At 37.6% G+C, this 17587-nt stretch overlaps 2 protein-coding genes across 4 annotated transcripts; both read left to right on the top strand.

Moving 5' to 3' along the window:
• The first annotated feature begins 2045 nt into the window (after positions 1–2045).
• Positions 2046–7726, top strand: LOC114463996 (zinc finger protein OZF-like). 3 transcript variants are annotated; one of them, XM_028448016.1, is made up of 4 exons: positions 2046–2182; positions 3262–3489; positions 3692–3769; positions 5575–7726. In XM_028448016.1, exons 2-4 carry the CDS (start codon positions 3456–3458, stop codon positions 6942–6944), a joined length of 1482 nt encoding a protein of 493 aa, XP_028303817.1. In that variant the 5' UTR covers positions 2046–2182; positions 3262–3455; the 3' UTR covers positions 6945–7726. The 3 variants fall into 3 exon arrangements, with proteins under 3 accessions (XP_028303817.1, XP_028303815.1, XP_028303816.1); XM_028448014.1 differs by having other exon boundaries at positions 3692–3787; positions 5575–7725; XM_028448015.1 differs by having other exon boundaries at positions 2100–2182; positions 3441–3489; positions 3692–3787.
• Positions 7727–9590: 1864 nt separating this feature from the next.
• LOC114464004 (zinc finger protein OZF-like) lies at positions 9591–17384 on the top strand. Its single transcript, XM_028448029.1, has 4 exons — positions 9591–9619; positions 11326–11391; positions 11502–11559; positions 15324–17384. The coding sequence occupies exons 2-4, from the start codon at positions 11341–11343 to the stop codon at positions 16520–16522; spliced, it is 1308 nt and encodes a 435-aa protein (XP_028303830.1). The 5' UTR covers positions 9591–9619; positions 11326–11340; the 3' UTR covers positions 16523–17384.
• The last annotated feature ends 203 nt before the right edge of the window (positions 17385–17587 follow it).

The following is a 17587-nucleotide window of genomic DNA, read 5'->3' as shown; positions in this document are numbered from 1 at the left end:
CCTGATTGATGTACAGGTAGATGGTAGGCAGCGGTGCATAGACATTACGACAGAAAGAGGTATTGCTCAAACTCTAAGTAGAATTATTCGTTGAATTTTGAACCGATTTCTAAACTGTTTAATTTTTTAAACAATGTCATAGATGTCGCTATAATACAAGGTATTTGGATATATTTAAAATGCTGGTTATACCACTCAACACTTAATCTCCACACCCACATCTTTGAAGATTTCAGTTCTTTGGATACAATAATTAATGATGATGATATAATAGAAATAGCATAATAGTAAAAATAATAATAATAGTAAAAACAAAGTAATATAATAAGAATCCAGTAAATATAATACAATAATAAACAATATTTATTAATAATAATAATGTAATATAAGAATTATTTATAGTAATAATAGCAATACTAATAATATTACAATTAGAATACCACTAATTATAATATAAAGTATTAATAATGTACAATACACTAAAATACAATAATATGAAAATATAATGATAATTATAAGAATAGCAATAACAATAATACAGTAGTAGTACGATTATACATAATTGTCAAATGCAATGTATAGCCTTAAACATTGTTGTCATTATAAACCTGAGCACATCTGAACGTTTTCTAGGTTCCTTTTGTTCTATTTCTATCTATCTATCTATCTATCTATCTATCTATCTATCTATCTATCTATCTATCTATCTATCTATCTATCTATCTATCTATCTATCTATCTATCTATCTATCTATCTATCTATCTATCTATCTATCTCTCAATCATGTCAGACGTTTGTTACAAACAAAACCCGTGAAAATTACTTGAGAATTGAGCGATTTATGACTACTTTAATAGTGTAAACACATCATTTCTCTATAGATGTAATACACTTTAGTAGCGATTGCCACTGGTCCAAGATGGCCGCCATGTTGACGCACTGCGCTAGTGGGCGGCAGCAGTCGATGCAGTGTCTCCATAATATAATGTCTATGGACAAGACTGAGAGGCGCTCACACGCTGCCAGTGAAACGTAGAAGAAGAAGAAAAAATGGCGGTGTTTCGTTTCGTTTGGCTTCGTCCCAAAACCACACTCCGCCCTACGGACTTCCACAAAGGGCGCTTGGTTTAAGTGCATTTAGGATGTAAAGTACATAAAATTCCAGCATTATGTAGCGATGGCATAACTTTTGGTATGATCTTTCAAAATAAAAATGAGCAACTTTGCTGTAACTTTATAATTTCTCAATAATTTGTAATTTTACGTTTAGCCAAATTCTTTATCAATCAATCAATCTTTTATTTGTATAGCGCCAAATCATAACCAATGGTATCTCAAGACACTTTACAGTAGAGCAGTCTTAAGGACGGACTCTTCATTTTATGGATACACACATATGCATATATACGTATATACACATACTTATCCACAAAAATAGAGTACTAAAATCATGCCCCAAATGTATTGTTTTCTCAAACAAATTTAACTTGTATATGAAGTATTTTAAAATATCTTAGAAACATAAAAGCACACAAAAAAGAAAGAAAAAGAAAAAAGTATGATACTCTAAAAATATTCCCACTAAGCTCGATAGCCAAAATTGATTAGAATTTCCCCTTGTGTCAAGGATTGCCTTGAACTTCTGTGTATTTATCATTTTTATGTATCATTTTTATTCAAAATGAATAACATCTTGAATGATGCTTACTATTCTATTACTATTCATTTTTTTAATGTCGTTTTTTTCGTCCTTTATGCCATAACGATATCCCCTGTTGAGTTTTATTTCTTTTTTTTTATGATTGTTTACCATCATACTGTTTAATCTTGAGTGAATTGAACAAATTATAAGTTGCTGTTCCTTGGCAAGTTCTTAATTTTGAAATTTTGTTGTAAATTGTAAAATACGATATTTGTTTTTGTTTGTTTTTTTTGTACGTATTTGTCAATGAAATAAATACATAAATAAAACAAAATAAAGGAAGAAAAAAAGTGTATTTCCTGCTGCACATTCCAGAACAGAAGGTGGCGGTAGTGCACCAATGTGGATGTTTACCACCGTTAAACACGAAGAAGAAATAGAACCAGAAGAAGAAGAAGAAACACTGGCTACTTTTCAGCCCGAACTGGTTTTAAAGAACCTGAAAGATCCAGCGTCGTCATAGCAGCTTAAATAAAAAGGTAAATCCTCTTTATTTCAGACCATTTCATTTATGTAAGACGATAAAACATCACGAGTTTATTCGGCGCGATGTGATGTTTTTACTTCGATTTCAGTTTCTACTCTGAGCTTCTCACGTAATGAAGAAAACTAAGTAACGACATTAACAATTTTGCAGCTTTTTTGTTGGTGTTTAACGTCCGGCATTGCTAACGGCTACTAGCAACACATTTAGGTCCCTGTCACCAGGTAACACCGACACCAGAATTACCGGAACCAGGAAGTTCCTGTTTCCGTCTGATGCTGCCTTGAAGCACAAATTCCTGCTGCACAGATCACGTTTGTCCTGAAAACATTCAGAAAAAATAAAGTATCCATTTGTCACTTTGATATACGTGACAGTAATACATGGTGAAAAATAAAAGTCAATGAGGGCATGTAGCTTAGGCATTTTCCACTTATTGCAGGATTAAAAAAAAAAAAAAAATTAAATAAAAAATCAAAGGATTTGGGCAGTAATGTAATTATATGCTTGGCTATGGAGGTAGATTTGTGTCTTTATTATTCATTTTAAATAATACCTTTCAATGAAAAATTACTTAAATAAGAAAAATTGTGGCTAAAAATCACTTTACCTATATATATAAAAACCTTTTCAATATCTTTGATTGAAAAATGATCTGTTTTTATTGAAGTTAATTTTTTTATTATTTTTTTGCAAAAAAAATTCAAATTCAATAAAACATATTTGAGACCCTAAAAATTGGATTTCAACACAAAAAAAAGTGTTCAGATGAATTATTTTTTTGTCTCAAATATGTGGTGTTTCTTCAATGGTTCAGAGCCCAAGTGATGGGGGGTGACCCTCCATGCTGCAGATTCTTGTGATAACAACAACATGATGGTGTGACTTCCTGGGTTCTTTTTGTCATTTTCGTCATCGACTCCTTTTTATGATGCTGTGAATGTTTAAACGTCTAAGACTACGTCTGATCTTAAGTGATCCTAAACTAGGAAGCAGGTCACATATAAGCTAACATTCTAACAATACTTTAATCAGTGTCCATCATCTGACATCATTTATTTCTGCCTTTTTAAGGCCTTTCTTTGCAGACGAACACCAAACATCATGACCTGGGAGTGAAATTGGAACACTTTCACGAGCCGTTGATTGATTCCTTTACTCCACAAAGCTCCGTTAAGCTCCTGGAATGAGCTCCAGCTTTCTCTGAAGATGGACTTTAATGTGTGAACACTTTTCTCTGTGTGTGATTCCAGTCAGTGAACGAGCTCATGGCAGCGCGTCAACAAACAACTCATACTGACGGTAATCACACTTTAACACTATAATCAACATGTTGTTTGTGATATTAACAGGAATAAATGGATTATATAGAAATGTGAAGGTTTGTCAAACTAAAAGATGAACAATGTTGGTTAGTCCAGAAGATCCAGCTTGGCTTGATTGGGCCTCGTCGTTTGTGACGTTGCTGTGTCGTCAGTGACTGATGCTGTTTTCTGTGAATCAGGTTCCAGTGTGGGAGAACTGAAACACATAAAGGACGAACAGGAGGAATTGTGGGAAAGTGGGGAAGGAGAGCGTCTTGGTGCGTGTCAGGAGTCAGGTACTTTAAAGGAGGTTTACTGGTGTTTTGGTGGAACTGGTGTCCTTGTTTCAGTTTGAGTTCATCAACCATTTGCAGAATAAAAACCACTTTAGAAGATAAAGTGCAAAGAGCTCAGAGTGAAATATCAACATCAGCCACGTAAAATACAAAGTAGAGAAATACTGTACAATACTATAAATAAATACAATACTCTACATAATAAAGTCCATAAGAAAAATAAGACAATAGAGTCAGTTATTAATATGTAAAGACATCACAGCTTGTGGGAAAAAAAGCTCATAGAATGGTGAACAGTAGAACATTGATAGAACCATGTCTAAAGAAAAGAAAAAAACATGGAGTTTGAAATAAAATCTGAATCAAAAATAAATGCAAATAAAGCTGCAAGTGGCAATAAACATCTCTTGCTGCCTTTGCTGCACTGCTTTTTTAACAACTGATTCACATTTGACGCAAATTGGAGTTTGTATGTGCAAATGGGAGCATTTTCCAATAAGTGAATATTTTGTCATTTTTGCCCAAAATTCACGGCTTCGTCCTGCAAACACCGTAAAAGTTATCAAGAATCCAAATGTCACTGTCGGTGTTCCACTTCTCTAGATGATCTTTAGCAATTTTGAACCTCGTCAGTGAAACGTTCTAGGAGAAATACGTTAAAATACGTGAGCGTAAATAGCAATTTTGCATATTTCAATTCAAGATTCTTGACTTCCTGTGTATTTTTTGGCATGGTCTTAATAATATTTTTTACTTGTCATGTCATGGTCTACGTCTGTGTCAATTTTCATTTTTTTTTGGCAATTCTTATCTTGTAATGCATTTTTGGCATACTTGGGGGCGCTGTCGCATCAATTTTTGCATTTTTAAAATTAGAAATGGACAGAAATTATAGAAGCGCGCGATTGAATTTTTGAGACTCTACATAATGGTTCAGTGGGTGAAAAGTAGGTGAATTGGAAGAAAGAAAGAATAATAATAATCCAACCCAATAACAATGTTTTCCCCCTTTTTTAGTACCATGAACTATACATTTTCAGAAAGATCAGGGGCATGCCTACAACATGACAAGGGTCCCTGGTCACTGACGGGCACGTGGCGTTCGCATACTAGTGTGGTTACTACGAGGCCCTTCGTCAGCTTGTGGCGCTCTGGCCTAATGACTTAAATAAAATAATAGTTGTGTGATGGAGCAGATTCTAAAAATGTTAAATGTCTTCTTTGGTGAAAATCGTACCACTTATCTACTAAAGCATTGCTAAAAATGAAGAAAGAAAGTAATAATAATATTAATAATAATAATAATGGCATGTGGTTCTTGTGGCAGCTTTGAATGAATTGAGAAAGAGTCAATTTGAACAGTTATAGGTGAAATGTGTTTATTTGGTCAAAGGGGTTTTGGGGTACACCGGTCTGGGATTCAAAGGTTTCTGTGTGTGTGTGTCCAATGTTGTTTTGTGTTCTCAGGGTTTTGTATGCTGCTGATAGCGCTAGTCATAACAATGACGGAGCCTCTGAGAAGAGACCTTGGTAAATGTTATCAGTGTACGATGGTATCTGGCCTGCTTAGGGTAGTTTGACCAGAACTAACCAGGAGAGAGTCTGTAATCACATACAGTATCAGTGGTAATTTTACAGCTTCTGGGTAATTCTATTGGTTATTTCACTGCATTTCTACTTCAAGCGAGGTTTTTATTCCCTTTTTTTAGATTTAAATCTCCATTTCATAATTAGACTGTAATAATAATGAGTGTAGAGACGTATCTGATGCTCCTGGTTGTGTTCAGGGTTTCCTGCAGATGTTCCTGATGGTGTTTCCTGTAAACATGGACTGAAGCTCCAGGATCATCTCCACATAAAGAAGGAAGAGGAAGAACTGTGGGAAAGTCTGGAGGAAAAGCAGGAGACGGATATCACGGCTGTTACTGTGAAGAGTGAAGATGAAGAGGAGGAAGCTCAGTGTTCTCTGCTACACTGGAGACAAAGTGAGGAGAACATCAAAGGAGAACCTGCAACCTGCAGCTCAGCTAAACTCATGAAAGTAGAACCAAATGGAGACATCAGTGAAGGCCCAGAAGCAGCAAACACTTGTACACAACAAGACACTGATGGAGAGGAAACAGACTGCTCTGACACTGAAGACAGTGAGGATTGGAGGGAACCTTTGTCCCAGTCTGAAGCTCAGAGTGAACACATGGACATGAGCTGTGAGAACTTTCAAACATCTGAGAACAACACCAGAGGAACATCACACAACACACAGAAACACTTTGGTTGTGACGTGTGTGGGAAACAATTTACTCACAGATCAAATCATTCCAGACACATGAAGGGCCACACAAGAGAGAAACACTTTGATTGTGACGTGTGTGGGAAACGATTTAGCACCAGCACATATTTGAACCTCCACACGAGAATTCACACAGGAGAAAACCTCTTTAGTTGTGATGTTTGTAAAAAAGGATTTAATCAAAAGTGTAAATTGAAGGATCACATGAGAATCCACACTGGAGAGAAACCTTTTAGCTGTGATGTTTGTGGAAATAGGTTTCGCCTTAGGGAGGATCTCAAAAGCCACAATAGGGTCCACACAGGAGAGAAACCGTTTTGCTGTGATATTTGTAGTCGACTTTTTAGCCACAAGAAATATCTGAAGGATCACATGATGGTTCACACAGGGGAGAAACCCTTTGGTTGTGATGTTTGTAAAAAAAGATTTCATCAAAAGTGTAAACTGAAGGATCACATGAGAATCCATACTGGAGAGAAACCTTTTGGTTGTGATGTGTGTGGGAAACGATTTAGCACCAGAGCAAATTTGAACATCCACACAAGAATCCACACAGGAGAGAAACCCTTTAGTTGCGATGTTTGTAAAAAAGGATTTAATCAAAAGTATAAATTGAAGGATCACATGAGTATCCACACTGGAGAGAAACCCTTTGGTTGTGATGTGTGTGGGAAAGAATTTCGCACCACAGCAAATCTGAAGATCCACACGAGAACTCACACAGGAGAGAAACCGTTCTGCTGTGATGTTTGTGGTCAAAAGTTTACTTGTAAGGCGAGTCTTTCTGGGCACTCAAGAATTCACACAGGAGAGAAACCCTTGGTTGTGACGTGTGAGAGAAACAATTTAGGGACAGATCTGGTCTGAAACGACACATCAGAATTCACACAGGATAGAAACCCTTTGGTTGTGACTACTGTGAGAAATAATTTATTATCAAAACTAATCTGAGGAAGCACACAATAATTTACACAGGAGAGAAACCCTTTAGATATGATGTTTGTAGTCAACGTTTTAGCCAAAAGAAATATCTGAAGGATCACATGATGGTTCACCCAGGAGAGAAACCATTTGGTTGTAAAATTTGTAATCAAAGCCTTACTCGAAAGGCAAGTCTAAAAATACACATTAACTCCATTCAACATAGAAACCTTTTGGTTGTGATGCGTGAGGTTCAAATTTTAGTTAAAAGACAAGTCTCACTCTACACATGGGAGAGAAACCTTTTAGTTGCAATGTTTGTAGAAAGAGACTTAGCACGATGCATATTTGAAGAACTAATATGCATCTTGCACACCGGAGAGAAATACCTGGGTTGTTAGGTTTGTGGTAAACAATTTGAGAGCCAAAAACACCTGAAGATTCACATAAATAGACACACTGGGAAGAAACCTTTTAGATGTGGGATTTGAAGTCAATGTTTGGATTTTAAGTGTCCACTAAACAAACATCGCAAAATCCACACAAGAGAGAAACTGTTTCAATGGAACATTTGAAGAACCACTAATTTTCTGTTTCCTCATATTTCTCTAATCATATGTGAGGGTTTACTTTGTGTCATATCGACTTTTCCACCTGATCACAGGCCCCTTTATTTGTGCCAAAGTCTTTTTATGTTTTAGAATTATTTTTCAACTGAGGCAATGACTATATATAACAGCAGCATTGTTTTCAATTTGTATTCTTTTTTCACCCATTGATAAAAGTTTACGTTTTGGTTCTTTTTCAAGATTCTTCAAGCTCATGAAAACAAAACTCATCTCACTCGAGTCAGTTTCATTTCTGTAACAAATAAATTTTGTCATGCATTGTATTTTCATGTTTAGTTTTTAATCATGTGTTTCAGTTAATTAAAGTGAGATCTACAGAAAAGTGAGTGTTTCTCTCCAACGATGCTGTAACAGAACTTTGAACTAATCAGTTCAGTCGGGCTGGGTTTGATATTTCTACTTTATGTGATTATTAGTCAACTACATTCTTTTAAGTGACGAGACCAGGGTTGGGGTTAATTACATTTATTAATTAGAATTATGTCTTCCATTATCCATGTTCAATTACGATGACTGTCATTTTTAACAATTAAAATTACAATTATTTTCCCCCCCGAAAATCAATTACAATTAATCACTATTACTAAACCTTAAATAAGACCATAAAACATAACCTTCCTCTTGTGTTAGCTTTCTGTTAGCATCTCTGATGATAACGGGTCAGTTTTGACCCATGTCTTAAATCAGCTGTAAAATAATATATGTATATATATATTACAGTGGCGGCTGCTGGTCTTTCATGCAGGGGAAGCTCATTTTCTGCCTACTTCAGAAAATGTATCTGTTTATTTAAATGTGAATTCTAGTAGAATTCACATTTTGTTGTCAACAACTATTTGTAGATTATCACACACGCACGCGCGTAGCTGCTGCGCGCTGGAGTGTGAGTGTTTGGTCAAAAGTCTCACAACACAAGCAGTAACAGTCTCCACAAACACCAAAAACAGACACTAGGTTTGTCAGAAGTTGATTCGCTATGAGAGGATCAGCAAAGTCTCCGTGTCAACACAGAGCAACGGACTGAAATATTTGAAAAACCCGCCTGTGTGCTTACAACGTCATACTCTCCGATTGGCTCATTTCGCTGTCAATCAAAATTGAATTAGCCTGAGACAGATCATCCAATCATCATCCATTATTCCAGCGTCCGGAACAGACAGATCCAGCCCACTGCTCCATAGACCTCCTGTGAAGCCCGGCGTCCAATGGGCGGGACTAAGTGCGTCATAACCGAGCATTTATCCAATGAGTGTCTAGTTTGACTGCAGTGGATCAACCCCTAAATCCTCTCCCATTGAAGTCAATTGAAGCTGAACTTCACCACTGTTTATTAACACTGTGACGCTGCGGTAATGAATGAAGAACGTCACGCTGTCACTGTCAGTTTCCTGTTATAAGAAGCTGATTCTGAACTAAACATACATGTGTTCTGTCATATATTTAGTCAATGAAATGTACACACAACACTACATATTTGACCACTGATTTTAGGGGAAGCTGAGGTTCCCTTGTAGTCTTAAAGCATGATTATATATATCAATCATGTAATTTGTTTTTCATCTCTTGGTTTCATAGGCTTCTTTATTCATAAAATTATTGTTAAAAATGATTTTGGTGTGGGTGTATGAGCCTTTTTTGTGTCATTATACCCTGAGAATGATCTTTTTTTTAAGTAGTAAAATGATCCTTGAGAGAACTGACAGGTAAACTTTATATGAATCGTATTTTAATAATCGTTAGCTACGTATGTGTAAATAATAGAGCTGTAACATGTGGTTATCAAGGTGTCATTGTAAATGACAGTTTTTATAAAATGTCCATGCCAATTATAAAATCAATTATCTTTAAACTCAATTACGAATACAAAATAAAAATATTTTTCCAATTACATTTACGTCAAATAACTGAGGGAGTTGTTTTCTTAAAAACAAATGTTAAACTAACGACCAGTGGGGGGCAGTATTACGGCTGAAGAAGAAGAAGAAGAAGAAGGTGAGAATCTGTTCTCCGTCTTTAAAGCTGATTATTGTCGGTCAAACCTCCTTTAGGAGAACATCTGCACCGTTTTTATCTTCCTAACACTGACCGTTCCACTCAGCCCAGCCTCAGGGTAACACGGTCACCAGTTGAACCGTAACACCAGCTCAGCACCACTTAGGCCTTTTCCACCGGACAGGAGCTGGAGCTAACTCTGAGCTAGCTAGATATCTCGGAACTGTGTTGTAGCTCACAGCCTGACGACGTCTATAGATCTGTGCGCTACTGTTCATATAGATCTATATTGGATATGTGCGCTACTCTTCATATAGATCTACACTAGATCAGTGCGCTACTGTTCTTATAGATCTATATTGGATATGTGCGCTACTGTTCATATAGATCTATACTAGATATGTGCGCTACTTTTGATATAAATTGATACTGGATGTGTGCGCTACTCTTAATATATATCTATGCTACGTTCCTGTTCATATTTATCTATGTTACATCAGAATCAGGAGTGTTTATTTATCCCAGGGGGAAATTGTTTATGTTACAGCCTCAAGAAATATTACAAATAAAAAAGAATGAACACGAAACAAAAAAATGGTAAATGGACTTGATTTATATAGAGCTTTATCACCACTGAAACAGTCTCAAAGCGCTTTACATATCAGCTCATTCACCCAATCACTCTCACATTCACACACCAGTGGGACAGGACTGACATGCAAGGCATTAGTCGACCACTGGGAGCAACTTAGGGTTCAGTGTCTTGTCCAAGGACACTTTGACACATAGTCAGGTACTGGGATCGAACCCCCAACTTCTCGATCAGAAGACGACCCACTACCACCTGAGCCACAGTTGCCCTAAAAAGAAAGAAGACAAAATGTATATAATTTAGTAAAAGACTGTTAATTTAATAAGGATTAAATACAAGTGCACACATTACGGTAGTAAAAAATAAGATAAATAATAATGAAAATATGATACAGATATATACAACGATTTAAGCTGTCTGGTTATAGTGATACATTGTACAGTTTGATTGCTACAGGCAGGAATGATTTCCGGTGGCGTTCTGTGGAGCACCGTGATTGGATCAGCCTGGTGCTGAAGGTTCTAAAGGTGCTGAAGGTGCTTCTGTGACTGACCAGCACATCATGGAGTGGGTGGGACTTATTGACCAAGACGGTCTTCACCTTGGGCAGGCTCCTCCTCTCTGTCACCACTGTCAGAGAGTCCAGTTTAATCCCCACAACGTCACTGACCTTGTGGATGAGTCTGTTGGTGTATGCGTTCCTCAGTCTGCTCCCCCAGCAAACAGCGTAGAGGATCGCACTCGCCACCACAGACTCGTAGAACATTCACAGCATTTTTCTGCAGATGTTGACGGACCTCAGGCGTCTCAGAAAACAGTCGGCTTTGGCCCTTCCTGTAGAGGGAGTCAGTGTTTTTCCCTCTGTCCAGTTTATTGTCAATCACCACTTCCTGGTATTTGTACTCGTCCACACTGACCCCCTGGATGGAGACATGGATACATAGATTCCTGTTCATATAGATCTATGCTACATATGTTCCTGTTCATATAGATCTATGCTACAAACGTTCCTGTTCATATAGATCTATGCTGATCTATCCTGACATGTGTACAGTGATCTTTTGATTCCATGTTGACCTTTAGTTTAAATCTTCTTCTCTGTGAATAATTGCAGTTGATAAAGGAGATCATGACTCAGCAAAAACAGGAGGCAAAGCAGACTGACAGAGAACCTGAGGAGGTAACATCACAGATCTATGAGCATGTTTACTACAGACTTCTCTAACCTACATATTTCTACAGCTGTTCACGCTCATCATTAACTGATTAAATATATTTACTGTTTCCCAGAAACTGGAAATAAAAGCTTTGTTCCAGACCAAGAGGATTCCAGCCAACGTCCTGTGTGGTAATTAAGTTGACTTTTATTTTGAAATGAATTTGAAATTACCTCTAACACAATGTTGTTAAGTAACCTTCAGTAAAACACATTTTTATGATAAATAGAAATATCACAGTTACATAAATATGTTAAAAGAAAAGGTTATGACAAATGCACAGATATCACATATAGTCATCTTTGTTGTTATTCATTTTAAATTGTTACTTTCATGTTAACACACTCTGATTATGTTAAAAGTTACATTGATTAAAAGTACAAAGTAACAAAGTAACAGTACAAAGAATTTAAATTGTTACCAAAAACAAAACGAAAAAAATCACAATTAATAATAACAATAAATATTGAGGATAAATATATACAAGTGCTGCAGGTGATATTGTCTTTATAGAAGTGGTGGGGGGGTATGTTCATTTGGATTGTGACAATATATCGATACAACGATATATTGCAATGTTTCGTCTAGCAATACGTTATCGATTCACTGGCGCCAAACATTGATATTTATTTATTGAGAAAAAAAATCCCCCCCCCCTTATTACACAAATTAAGTAATTAAGTAAGGCCCTATAAAATCCACATTGACGGAATCGCGGACGAAATCAAATGGACAGAATCGGCATGAAATGAGTCACTATGAGAAGGAAGGAACCTTTTTTATGGGGAATACGTGTTTCTGGGGAGCGTTTATTAGGGGCACCCCCCTCCTCCTCCCGTCCTGGCTGCATTAAACAGCTCCTAAACCACCTGAAACCACATTTAAACTGCCAAAAAACTACACAAATCATCAGTGACTCCTAAACACAGATCCCACCAGTGCCTGCTTAACTTTAATGTGCCTGAGAAACTCGTGTAGAGCAGAAGCTCCACCTGCTCAGTGTGTGTTAACATCTCATCAGAGCTACAGAAGATCCGTGGGAAACGTTGTGTGTTGTGGTGGACGAGACCATCCATGTCAGGGTAATGCACTGACTGAAATGTTTAGTTTTCATAAAACAAGTTAATTCAGCACTGACATATCAATCAAATTAGTATGATTTCTACTTGCATGATCGCTTTATATATTAGTGAAAGAGCAAAGGATAAGTATAAAAACTGGTTTATTAAACAATTTTCTTTGCCAGATAAAGAAAGATGGACATCTTAGCTCATTATGCTCTTCCTATTAGGTAGGAGCCCAGATTTACAGGTATTACTCTGATACACTATTTTGGGCTAATTAAGCTGATATAATAGAGAAGCTTAGCCTGACATCTACTCCCCTTTGTTGCTTCACGCCTTGCTCAACCACCTCCAGATAATTCCAAACTCAGGGCGACACTCTTGGCCCCAGAGAGATGTTCTTGTCACGTAGCCTTCCTCTGATCTGGGCACTTTGTGTAGCCGTCGTGTCTGCACTGGCCGACCAGAAACTTTCTGTGTTAATGAGCTGAGCCACACACAGGTGTTAGCCATTCAGGAAGGTGGTTTACTGTGTGAAACATAAAATAACATCAGTACAGTCACTCCATGTTTTACAATCCCACAGAAATCTCCTGTCTGCTTCCTTGTAGAACAAATGTTTTCATCAATTTTTTAAAAACATGGTGGAATAATAGCAATTTCACTTTTTTTTCACATGAACAATGAATCATTCACAACAGATTTACATCACATAAATCAAAACAAAATAATCAACAAATATGTACAATATATTGTCTACACACCTGTGTGAAACACAAAATAACATCAGTACAGTCTCTCTATGTTTTACAATCCCACAGAAATCTGCAAAAAACCAAAGGAAAAGGTTCCACAGACGTGTGAGACTGCACTAGTTAGCTTACATATACAGTACGTGCTAACAGGAAACTTTCCAAAGTGCTGTACTAACATAAAAACGCTATTTCACACATCAAGTACTAAAAGAAATCATGGCAAAAGCCTTATAAAGTATAAACAGTGTTTGATTATATAATAAATAAAGTCTTTGTCAAAAACTATAACATTTAACCAGGAGAGCTGATGCAGCTGCTTACCTCCTGTCTGCTTCTTCATAGAACTGAGGTAAAGCCCGCAAACTCACAGGAAGTAGAGGCACCTTCAAAATAAGTCTCCAAATAAAACATTACAAAATAAAACCAAATACACCTTTTTTTCAAGGAAACAGGATTTTGGTGAAATTGATTAATAGTAAGAGCACATAGGCTACATTTGGCACTGTGAGCAATGTTGTTATTAAACTAGATAATGTTTAAGACACCTTCAGATGGAGACTTTTGAAACACATTCAGTCCATTCAGGGAAAAAGTCTTTTCTGGATTTTCATAAATGCTTTATTTGAGTGAAGGGTTTACATAGCATAGCAGGGAAGAAGCATATATACAGTAATAATAGAAATAGAATTAAACCTATGGTTCTAACCTAGCTCACTCTAAGCCCTGATAAGATAAAATCCACAATATTCAGCCTAGGAATCAGATAACAGGCCAGGAATGATCCAGGATGATGGACACAGCCTCCGTCTCCTGGAGTTCTGAGTCTGTCCTTCAACATTCTCCCAGCCCCGTTCTTACTGGATGAACACACAGCTCGGTGGAAAAACACATACATCCAGGTGCTGAGACCACAGCACACGTCTAATCTGTGCCATGACTGTGTAATCTCTTCAGGCTCCATTAGACACAACAATGTGTCCTTCAGGACCTTCAGCTGCTGAAAGGAATATATTGACGTCATCACACTGGCTCCGCTCTGAACACTTGTTATTGCAGGGGAGAAATTTTAATCCTTCCTTAAAATATGAAACCATCTCCAGATCCTCAGTAACTGGAGACTTTATTACTGAGGAAGTCTTTGTTCAGATCTGAAGTATGTTCCTCAAGGCAAATCCGATGAAGGAAAAAGCAGTTTAGGATTGTCTCCCAATTCAGTGTCCTTGAAAAAGTCACACACGTCCAGGTGTAAAGCTGACAGCTGGTCACTGCCACGGCTCTGTTATCGCTCCGGCTCCGGCGGTGTCCTTGGGCTCAGCGACTGTACTGAAAAAGAATGCTTTAATCCCATCGTCTTGTCTCCACTCCCACAGCCTTTCATTCCAAGGTAAAAAAAAAAAAAACTAAATTCATTAAAAAAGGAGTTAGGACGCAGATTACCAACTCAGCACTTGGCTTAAAAAATGCAGAAAAGACTTTAGAAAATTTACATTGATTGAAAGAGTTTAATTTGTACTTTGATATTTTCTTAATATAACCTTTATTCATCCCCGTAGTGAAATTCTTCTCTGCATGTTACCCATTTTCCCCGAGGGGTAGCAGTGGGCTGCCAATTGCAGGCACCCGCAAAGCGGTTGGATTGGGGTTATGGGACTTGCTCAACATCCCACAGTGAGATTTGAAATGGTGACCCTCTGATTATAAACCTGCTTCCTTCACCACTAGGTCACCACTCCCCCTTTTTTTCTTAACAGCAAAGCTGTAAAAGCTAAGGATAAAAGTGGTTTATTAAACAATTTTCTTTACCATCTAAAGAGTGATGTGCATCTTCAGCTCTTTAACTCCATCTAGTGGACAAGAGGAGCACTGATCTCACCACTCTTATTTTACACCGTCTGTTTACTTTGAACATAGTGTGTAAATGTGTGATATTTCCCAAGACAACTACAACATAATGCAAAAATACTACAAACAAATAACAAACAAAACGACTCAACAAAAACACACAAAAATAAACCAAAACTGGTAGAAAAATCTACACAATGACAAAAAAAAAACTCTTTTTTGTTTCCTCTAAAGGAGAATCTACTGATGGTCTACAGCTCCAGGATCATCTCCACATAAAGAAGGAAGAGGAAGAACTGTGGGAAAGTCTGGAGGAAAAGCAGGAGACGGATATCACGGCTGTTACTGTGAAGAGTGAAGATGAAGAGGAGGAAGCTCAGTGTTCTCTGCTACACTGGAGACAAAGTGAGGAGAACATCAAAGGAGAACCTGCAACCTGCAGCTCAGCTAAACTCATGAAAGTAGAACCAAATGGAGACATCAGTGAAGGCCCAGAAGCAGCAAACACTTGTACACAACAAGACACTGATGGAGAGGAAACAGACTGCTCTGACACTGAAGACAGTGAGGATTGGAGGGAACCTTTGTCCCAGTCTGAAGCTCAGAGTGAACACATGGACATGAGCTGTGAGAACTTTCAAACATCTGAGAACAACACCAAAGGAACATCACACAACAGAGAGAAACGCTTTGGTTGTGATGTGTGTGGGAAACAATTTGGCACCAAAACACAGCTGAAAGTCCATACAAAAATTCACACAGGAGAAAAACCCCATGGTTGTGACGTGTGTGGGAAATCATTTAGCAGTAGATTTAATCTGAAGATCCACATGAAAATTCACACAGGAGAGAAACTCTTTCTTTGTGATGTTTGTGGTAAAGGATTTTGTCGCAAGTCTCAACTCAAGCGGCACACGAGAATTCACATGGGAGGGAAATCCTTTAGTTGTGATGTTTGTGGAAAGAAATTTGGTCGCCATGAGTATTTGAAAAAGCACATGACCGTACACTCAGGAGAGAAACCCTTCGGTTGTGATGTTTGTGGTAAACGATTTTGGCACAAGACTCATTTGAAGCCTCACATGTTAATCCATTCAGGAGAGAAACCCTATTGCTGTGATGCTTGTGAGAAGCAATTTTGCAAAATATCTGATCTGAAACGACATAAAAGAATTCACACAGGAGAGAAACCCTTTAGTTGTGATGTTTGTAAAGAAGGATTTAATCGCAAGTATAAACTGAAGGAACACATGAGAATCCACACTGGAGAGAAACCTTTTGGTTGTGATGTTTGTCAGAGACAACTTTCTCGCATGTCACATCTGAAGAGGCACATGTTAACACACACACAGGAGAAACCCTATGTTTGTGATGTTTGTCAGAAAAGATTTATTCAAAACAGTGACTTGAAACGACACATGAGAATTCACTAAAGAGCAGGGGTCTCAAACAGTGGACCCCGGTCCAGGCCCCCAGGGGGCGCCATGTAGTCCTGGACCCACAGACTAAACACCAGTTATGAATGAAAACATATTGTAGCTCTTCTACTGTATATTTAACTTGTGCAGGTATTGCAGTGTGTGCTGCCCTACAAAGCTAGATAACGTCTTAAGGAGCTAAATCACCATGGTAACTTAGGCTGAACGACTAACCTGGTCAGCACCAGATTTTGCTTTAGCTAGGATCTTAGCGAGTACTAAAGCCCCCGCCTTCAGACCTGACCTGTTCTCTTAGAAAACGACCGGCCTATTGTTAGAAGATCCTGGTTGGTGCAGATCTGACAGCTGTGTTTAGGAAAGAAAAAGTAATGGATAAATGCAATCCTTTCTTTTACCAATGACATAATTTAGAAAAGATATAGATTCATATCTGATGGACTCATCTACCGTCAGCTAATGACGCCTGTGTGTCTGTATGAGTGGACTGGTGAATTTATTAATTATTCATTCATTCATATGCAAAATGTTGAGGTTGACCGCATCAGCAGGAACATACTACAATGAAACCATGTGCTTTCATCCCAGTGTGTGTCATAAATAGGTTTACTTGAATAGAAAAACGTGTGTGATATAATAAAGGGAAACTGATCAGAGCACTGTTCGTTTTTCATCCAATGGATTAATATCATAAATAATCTCACACTTTTACGCATTCTTAGTCAGTGATTCGCTGCCAGCATTCCGTCCTGGTGCTCGTTGCACTAACACTGTTGCTCTTTGCTATCATCATATATTTAAATTAATTGTATTTGTTTTAAGTTCATAAGCTGTTCCTCCATTTTAACGACGTCGCTCTGCCAGGTTCTCCATTGATTGGTCAGATGCTGGAATCTCAACCCCTTTTATGTGAGCGCACACATACCATGGCTGAAAACACAAAAATAAATATTTGGTTAGACGACGCCCGCTAACGGAGATTAATCCAGGATATAATTATCTCGCTTCTTAATTTATGTCTTTGTCTACTTTGTTATGAAATGTGTTTTAATTCTGTTCCTT

This window comes from Gouania willdenowi, chromosome 5, assembly GCF_900634775.1.
Source record: "Gouania willdenowi chromosome 5, fGouWil2.1, whole genome shotgun sequence".
In the NCBI taxonomy this organism is placed as follows: Eukaryota; Metazoa; Chordata; class Actinopteri; order Blenniiformes; family Gobiesocidae; genus Gouania; species Gouania willdenowi.
This window is presented reverse-complemented; position numbering and strand designations above follow the sequence as displayed.